This window comes from Mobula birostris, chromosome 3 (assembly GCF_030028105.1).
Source record: "Mobula birostris isolate sMobBir1 chromosome 3, sMobBir1.hap1, whole genome shotgun sequence".
Classification (NCBI taxonomy): Eukaryota; Metazoa; Chordata; class Chondrichthyes; order Myliobatiformes; family Myliobatidae; genus Mobula; species Mobula birostris.
The window spans coordinates 18,067,533-18,076,760 of NC_092372.1; the positions used below are offsets into that span (position 1 = coordinate 18,067,533).

The 9,228-nt window shown below is 45.3% G+C and overlaps 1 protein-coding gene across 1 annotated transcript in view; it reads right to left on the reverse strand.

Moving 5' to 3' along the window:
- Positions 1–7,649, reverse strand: part of slc45a2 (solute carrier family 45 member 2) — a 44,199-nt gene extending 36,550 nt beyond the window's left edge. Inside the window, exons 1-3 of the mRNA XM_072251758.1 lie at positions 7,253–7,649; positions 6,765–6,941; positions 935–1,281 (exon numbers count right to left, since the gene is read on the reverse strand). Coding sequence (XP_072107859.1) covers positions 935–1,281; positions 6,765–6,941; positions 7,253–7,649 — 921 coding nt within the window. The remainder of the gene's footprint in view (positions 1–934; positions 1,282–6,764; positions 6,942–7,252) is intronic.
- Positions 7,650–9,228: the final 1,579 nt, after the last annotated feature.

Genomic DNA, 9,228 nt, shown 5'->3' on the forward strand with positions numbered 1-9,228 from the left:
CCATTATATTTAAGAAGAATTATCAGAATTCTTGCTAATTCCTAAATTAAATTATAGAGCGAAATCTCCATCAAATATACACTAGTAAAGGCACCCGTTAGCCTTGCGAGACCATGGATCTGCGCCTGGAAAGTCTTTACTCTCCGGGGCGCAGGCCTGGGCAAGGTTGTATGGAAGACCAGCAGTTGCCCATGCTGCAAGTCTCCCCTCTCCACGACACCAATGTCGTCCAAGGGAAGGGCATTAGGACCCATACAGCTTGGCACCAGTGTCGTCGCAGAGCAATGTGTGGTTAAGTGCCTTGCTCAAGGACACAACACGCTCCCTCAGCTGGAACTCATGACCTTCAGGTGCCTTAACCACTTGGCCACGTACCCACAAAATAAAAATATACACTACTACAAATAGAATTGGGCTGGTTTGCCTATAATTGGGTGATTGATTGCATGAAAAAAATGACAATATACAGCTAACACTCTCCTGATGAAGGGTCTCGGCCCAAGATGGTGGCTTTTTAATCCTCTCCATAGACGCTGACTGACCTGCTGAGCTTCTGCAGCATTTTGTGTGTTCTTCTGGATTTCCAGCATCTGCAGGGTCAGTTGTGCTTACAGTCATCATCATCATTAGGTGCCATGCCACATGATGTGGGCAATCGTGGCCCCTTCTACAAAAGTGGTTTGCCATTGTCTTCTTCTGGACAGTGTCTTTAGAAGACGGGTGACCCCAGCCATTATCAATACTCTTCAGAGATTGTCTGCCTGGTGTCAGTGGTTGTATAATCAGGACTTGTGATATGCACCAAGGATAAAGATATCCCTGCATGAATTAGAGACACAATTTTGCATGGATAAACTACATTAAAACTCATTTTCTCTCCTATCAATAGAAGTAATATTTAAATTTATTGTAGAAGTTGGAGAAACATTATTACCTTGTCATCTTGTGGTTTATTGCAGGCGATAAGCCAACCATTTTCTAATTTTTTCACCGGTGACAAAGGTTTCAGATTATCGACACACGGATCATGAAGATCATCTTTATGACTTCCAATGGTTCCATAGTCTGTGGTATTATCTCCCAGCAAATATGATTCCTTAGCATCTTCTTCCTCACCTAAAGGAACTTCTGGTATGCTGCACAGATGTATGGTCAGAAATGTAATGAAAGTTACTGCGGCAAAAACATAAATAACTTGATATTCGGATCCTAAAACACGTCCCAGAGGAGTACTCTTCCATTCTATAGCACCCACTATGTAGCCCACAGCACCTCCAATACCTGAAAAAACACAACATAAAATTACTGAAATTTATAAAAATGGAGTAATAAACATCCCTTTGTCTCTTAAGTAGCAAGAACTGTGATTATGAGGAAGTTAGATTGGAAGGTCCAATTTAACTGAACGCAATAGCACAATAAAGGGTAAGGTAATAATACTACGCAAACACGAGGAAATCTGCAGATGCTGGAATTTCAAGCAACACACATAAAAGTTGCTGGTGAACGCAGCAGGCCAGGCAGCATCTTGACGTTTTGGGCCAAGACCCTTCGACAGGACTAACTGAAAGAAGAGCTAGTAAGAGATTTGAAAGTGGGAGGGGGAGGGAGAGATCCAAAATGATAGGAGAAGACAGGAGGGGGAGGGATGGAGCCAACAGCTGGACAGTTGATTGGCAAAGGGGATATGAGAGCATTATGGGACAGAAGGCCTAGGGAGAAAGAAAGGGGGAGAAGGGAAGCCCAGAGGATGGGCAAGGGGTATAGTGGGAGGGACAGAGGGAGAAAAAGGACTGAGAGAAAAAGAATGTGTGTATATAAATAAATAAATCACGGATGGGGTACGAGGGGGAGATGGGGCATTAGCAGAAGTTTGAAAAGTCAATGTTCATGCCATCAGGTTGGAGGCTACCCAGATAGAATACAAGGTGTTGTTCCTCCAACCTGAGTGTGGCTTCATCTTGACAGTAGAGGGGGCCGTGGATAGACATATCAGAATGGGAATGGGACGTGGAATTAAGATGTGTGGCCACTGGAAGATCCTGCTTTCTCTGGCGGACAGAGCGTAATAATACTATATTCCTTAAGGTTGTCATAGCTGGGGTGGTAATGGGGTCAAGCTCCCACTACCTATCAAATGACCCCCCCCTCCCACCATGATGTGTGTCTCAAATAGCCTCTGACAACTAAGTCCAGCTCGTGGCCTTCACATGTGGCTTACCTACTAACCCGACGGAATCATTTCTGCTGACAGAAGGGGCAAATGCGAGTTATTGGCACCTTAAAACCAGTCGCTTCAGGCAGATGGTGCTCATCAGCCGTGGTTGGCAGCTCACCTAAGAGAAAGACATCTCTGGTTTCAAACCTCCACTGCATTGCGGCTATATCCGCTCAAAGGGAAGGCTTCGTGAATAAACCCTGAGGTAAAATCCAGAAATGGAGTCCCTAAGACAGTCCAACATTGGCAACTCCTGCAATGCTGCTGATGCCAATCTGCATCAGCTCTCCACCATTCCTTCCGATTCATCAGCTACATGGAGAGGGGGAGCCTACTACACGGGCAATAGCTTGCTCTACATATCGTACTACCCTGGCTTGTGTGTGCAACACCATGGTCAACCCTGGCCAACAGAAGGGCCCTCTCTCTCTGTCTCTCTCTCTTCCTCTGTAAATGATGTCAATTAACAGATGGACCTTCATGTTCAAGTCATTGTTTCCTGATAGTGGCAGCACAGGTAGACAGGTGGTGAAGAAGACAAATGGTGTGCTTATGTTCTATGGACATAGAAAATAAAAGTTGGAGCATTACATAAGACCATAGGACCATAGGACCACAGGAGTAGAATTGGGCCATTTGACCCATCAAGTCTGCTCCACCATTTCATCGTGGCTGATCCCTTTTCCCTCTCAGTCCCAGTCTCCTGCCTTCTCCACATATCCCTGGGAGACCTGACTAATCAGGAATCTATCAACCTCTGCCTTAAATATAATCAATGACTTGACCTCAAAAGCCACCTGTGGCAATGAATTCCACAGATTCACCACTCTCTGGTTAAAGAAATTCCTCCTTATCTCCATTCTAAAAGGACGCCCCTCTGGTCTGAGGCTATGTCCTCTGGTCTTAGACTCTCCCACCATCGAAAAATTCCTCTCCACATCCACTTTATTGAGGCCTTTCAATATTTGATAGGTTTCAATGGGAGTCACCCCTCACTCTTCTAAATTCCAATGAGTACAGCCCCAGAGCCATCAAATGCTCTTCATATGACAAGCCTTTCTATTGCAGAATCATTATTGTGAACCTCCTTTGAACCCTCTCCAGTTTCAGCATATCCTTTCTAAGATAAGGGGCCCCAAACTGTTCGCAATACTCCGAGTGAGGCCTTGTCAGTGCTTTATAAGGTCTCAACATTACATCTTTTTATATTTTAGTTTTGAATTCTTGCTTTTATATTTTTACATTGCAACTTCATTGCGATTTCATTAGCTAGACTGCACTTGGAGAACTGTGTGTGGTTCTGGTTGTCACATGTCAACGAAAATGAGCTTTAATAAGAAGGACAAACAAGAGAAAATATGCAGATGCTGGAAATCTGAGCAACACACAAAATGCTGGAGGAACCCAGAAGGCCAGGCAGTATCAATGAAGAAAAGTACAGTCGATATTTCGAGCTGAAACCCTTCGGCAGGACTGGAGAGGAAAAGCTGAGGAGTAGATTTGGAAGGTTGGTGGAGGGGAGAGAGAATTGCCAGGCGATAGGTGAAACATGGAGGTGGAGGGTTGAAGCAAAGAGTTAGGAAGTTGATTGGTGAAAGAGACAGAAGGCCATGGAAGAAAGAAGAAGGGGAGGGGGAGGAGCACCAGAAGGAAGTGATGGGGGCGGGTGGGGGGAGGAGATAAAATGAGAGAGGGAAAAGGGGACGGAAAATGGTGAAGGGGGGCATTACTGGAAGTTTGAGAAATTGATGTTCATGCCATCAGGTTAGAGGCTACCCAAACAGAATAGAAGGTGTTATTCCTCCAACCTAAGTGTAGCCTTATCCCAACAGTGGAGGTGGCCATGGATGGACATATTGGAATGGGAATGGGAAGTGGAATTAAAATGGGTAGCCACTGAGAGATCCATTTGTTCTTGGCGAAGCAATCTCCCAATCTACGTTGGGTCTCACCAATATACAAGAGGCCATACCGGGAGCCCCGAACACAGTATTTGACCCCCAACAGACTCACAGGTGAAGTGTCACCTCACCTGGAAAGACAGTAGTGAGGGAGGAAGTGTAGGGGCAGGTGAAGCACTTGTTCCACTTTCAAGGATAAGTGCCAGGAGGGAGATCAGTGGGAGGGACGAATGGACAAGGGAGTGGTGTAGGGAGCGATCCCTTCCCGCCACGCTACCGGGTATAGGGTTCCTCTTGTCCTCACCTACCACCCCACCAGCCTCCACGTCCAGCAAACAATTCCCCGAAACTTCCGCCACCTCCAACTGGATCCCACCACCAAACACATCTTTTCATTCCCCCCACCACCACTTTCTGCTTTCCGCAGGGATTCACCTTCTCTGCTAGAGCTACCTCATGTCTTTTAGCCCATCTAATTTCCCTTTTATGTGATCTCTTGCACTTTCTTTAATCCTCAAGTACGTCATTTGTTCCTGTCTGCCTATACCTGCTATGCACCTTTCTTTTTCTTAACCAGGGCCTCAATATCTCTCAAAACCCAAGACTCCCTATACCTGTTATCCTTTCCTTTTATTCCAACAGGATGTCCCAATCCACTCCATCCTTTCTGATACAATCAAAAATGGCCTTTCTCCAATTTAGAATCTCAACCAGAGGACCAGACTGATCCTTTTCCATAATTACCTTAAAACAAATAGCATTATAAGACCATAAGACAAAGGAGCAGAAGTTGGCCATTCAGCCCATCGAGTCTGCTCCGCCATTTTATCATGAGCTGATCCATTCTCCCATTTAGTCCCACTCCCCCGCCTTCTCACCATAACCTTTGATGCCCTGGCTACTCAGATACCTATCAATCTCTGCCTTAAATACACCCAATGACTTGGCCTCCACTGCTGCCCGTGGCAACAAATTCCATAGATTTACCACCTCTGACTAAAAAAATTTCTTTGCATTTCTGTTCTGAATGGGCGCCCTTCAATCCTTAAATCATGCCCTCTCGTACTAGACTCCCCCATCATTGGATGGTCTACAATGCAAGCCCATTAACATGGTCATACCTTTCTTATTCATTAGTTCTACCCATAAAGCCTCACTAGATGAGCTCTCCAGTCTGTCCTGAGCGTGCAATGTCATGTCATTTTCCCTGACCAGTACTGCCACCTTTTCCCCTTTAATCCCTCCCACTTTATCACATCAAAAACAATGGAACCCTGGAAGATCAAGCTGCCACTCCTGCCACTCCTGCAATTAAGTCTCAGTAATGGATAAGAGTCATATTTCCACATGCCAATCCATGTCCTAGGCTCATCTGCCTTTCCTACAATACTCCTTGTATTGAAATATATGCAGCTCAGAACATTAGTCACTCCAAGCTCGACTTTACAATTCCTCAAATTTTATGTAGACTTAAAAAAGTCTTTCTCTACAACTGCTCCACTATCTGTTCTGGTGCTCTGGTTCCCATCCCTCTGTAACTCTATTTTATGATTATGAGACTAAGCACAGCTCCAATGCCATATGTAAGTTTACAAATGACACCATTGTCATTGGTCAGATCAAAGGTGGTGATGAATTTACTTCAACTTCAGAGATATTAGCTTAAGTACAATAATGGTAGTGTTTTAAAATGGAGATATGGGCAGAGGTGCTATAGTAATGATAATTTAAGAAGGAGACATGGGCAGTGGTTCCTTAAGGTTTTTATAGCCAGGGGTGGTAATGGGGATAAGCTCCCAGCACCTATTAAATGCTCCCAATGGTGTGCACCTCAAATAGCCTCTGACAACCAAGTCCAGCTCCTGACCTTCACATATGGCTGAGCTACTAAGCCCGGAGGAACTGTTTCTACTGACAGGAGAAGGGGCAAAGGCAGGTTACTGGCGCTTTAAACCAGTCGCTTTGGGCAGATGGGGCTCATCAGCCCATAGTTGGCAGCTGGTGCAGGAGAAGGAAAACTCTGATCTCAAACCTCCGCTGCCTTGCGGCTATACCCACTCATGGGGAAGGCTTCAGGAGTAAACCTCGAGGGAAGAGTCCAGAGTTGGAGTCCCCAAGGCAGTCCTATGTTGAGTACAATGCTGACTGGCAACTCCTGTGTCACTGCTGGTGCCAAACTGTATCTGTCTCTGCCGTTCTGTTGGGTTTGTTCACAGGGTGGAGAGGGGGAGCTTGCTACATGGCCAACAGCTTGCTCTCCATATTATTCTGCCCTGGCTTGCGTAGCTGGACAGTTAGGATGCAACATCCATTGCCGACCCTGACCGACAGAGGCTTCAGCAGCTCAGCCTGTATGGGCAGAGGTACTACACTATAATGATGGAAATTAACACAAGGATCTAAATCATTTCTGTAAACCCAACCATTCCATTATCTCGACATTCCTGGAGATAACATGTAATTAATTTGATAACAGTAATTTCAGAAATAATACAAGGAATGCGCTCCGTTCCGTTTGAAAGTGAGCATCTGAATTTTCTTTTGCCCTCTGGTCGGCAAGATCACGAGTTAAGTTCTGCTGAAGTCGAGAAACTCGTGACAATTACACAGGGCCAGCTGAGAGGATTACATCAAATGGGACTCACCAGTGAGCAGTGCATGCAACTGTAAGCCCCTCTCTTTGTCCTGATGCGAGCAAACATCAAATAGATAAGCTTTGATGGGGCCGTCGATGAAATCTGCGGAGAAGTCGAAGATGACCACACCAAGAACAGTTATCAGTATACTCCAAAGTTTTTCTTGTCTCCTGTGTTTAATGACGGCTAAAATAACATTCCAATCAGTTAATTAACGTCAGATTTATTCTATTTCGCACAATTTTAACACATTAGATTTGTAGTTTAACAATACTTAAGAGTATTACGTCCGCACCTTAAACTAGTTATTACACAGTTAAAGACCAATTCAGGCATGTAAAACAAGAAGATTCCAGCGTACAAAACAAAACACTAATATTGTCGTTAAATATTTAAAGATTCTGTAAGAATAACTAAGTCATAGCTGCAGTTCGGCAACTTTTTGTCTCGTTCAACTTCGCACGAATATGTATTTTAAAAGTTTTACTGATACTCGCCTGTTACCAAGGCTTCTCCGTTAAGAAACAGAGTCATCCCCACCACCAGCAGGATCCCAATAGCCAAAATGTAGGGTCTCCTCCTGCCCCACCTGGACCGGCAGTAGTCGCTGGCTGAGCCGAAGATGGGCTGGAGAATAAAGCCCAGAATGGGACTGACGAGCCACACGATGCTGTAAAGACTATTAGGCAGTCCCACACTCAGTAGCACCGGGGTCACAAAAGCCGCCTCAGCGGCGTAGCAGAACTCCCTCCCAAACATCGCCGCGCTGTGCATGAGGAGCCTCACGGTGGATCTCTTCGGGGGCTCCGCGGGGTCCGCTTTCAATCGGCCGCATGTCTGCACCTGAGATGGGAATAACTGGGACAACTCGCCCCGGGTGGTTGAGCAGGTCATAGTTCCTCTTTCCCTTCCCCGTGTTCTCCCGCGTCGACGGCAGAAATATGTACGATTCTGGTACCCACTAATGACGCGCTTCTTCCCAGAAACCTGAAGCGATGGGGAGGAGGGATTGAGGGTGGGGATAGTGGTTGGGTCAGTCTAAGGATTTTTTTTTTGACCTATCACACATGTAAATACTTTTATAAATACGAGGAAGTCTGCAGATGCTGGAAATCCAAAGCAACAGATAAAAAAAACGCTGGGAGAACTCAGCAGGTCAGGCAGCATCTATGGGAATGAATAGATAGTCGACGTTCGGAGCAGAGACCCTTCGTCATAACTTTCATGTGTGTATAAAACTCTAGCACTCTGCAACTATTTCATAGTTTCTTGAATACTCACCTAATGAAAACTTTAAGCGTTTGCTGCGTGGGGTTTATGATCTGCTCTACAATGATAAATTGATATTATCAAATTCATTTTTCGTGATCTGAGCGACATAGATTCACTGACAAGAGATGCAAAGCCGATTTGTGGCCGTCAGTGTGTGTGTCCTTGACAAACGTTTGTTCTCAACTTTTAATACGTGTCTCTGGAACGACTATCTCAAAATGCTGCGGTAAGGAATTCACTTTAGTTGAGATTAGATAAACTTTCTCCCATGTAGATCGGAACATCAATACGTACACTGAAATGCGTCGTTTTCGTCAAAGCCAACACAGTCCGAAGATGTGCTGGAGACAGGCCGCAAGTGTGGCCACGCTTCCGGCGCCCCCGGTTTACTAATACTAACCCGCCCATCTTTGGAACATGAGAGGAAAGAGGGGCACCTGGGAAAAAAAACCCACAAGGTCACGGAGAGAACGTACAGACAGCAGCGGGAAGTAAACCCTGATATTCCGATCCTTGCTGCTGTAAAGCATTACACTAACTCCTACGCTACCGTGCCGACCTGTTTGAAACAGATAGATATTGTAAGATAGATACATGAAGAAATACACCACCTTACACGACTCTGATATACTGTACCCAGACACTGCTCGAGGTTTACACCTTTCAATGGACATGGGATCCACAGTGACTGATCCTTTGGATTCAGAATTGGTTGGGCCACTGAAGACAAGGGGTGGTAGTCCATGAGTTCTGGTTGGAGGTCCACATTCTGCAGGGATCCAGGCAGGATATACACTCATTCTGCTGAAATAAATATTTCAGACAGGGTGAAATCAGGATTACTGTGGGGATGATTTGCAGAATTTATGCCAGCAGCCTTTCTTTCTGGATACTGTCCAGGACTGGATCCTGACTGCCAGACTAGGTAAAAACATCTTCCCTAAGCTTGTGAGAATGAATACCCTGCCACCACTGAAAACAAGTCCCAACATATTGATGTAGTTATGAAGAAGGCAAGACAGTGGCTATACTATATTAGGAGTTTGAAGAGATTTGGCATGTCAACAAATACACTCAAAAACTTCTATAGATGTACCGTGGAAAGCATTCTGACAGGCTGCATCACTGTCTGGTATGGAGGAGCTACTTCATGGGACTGAAAGAAGCTGCAGAGGGTTGTAAATCTAGTCAGCTCCATCTT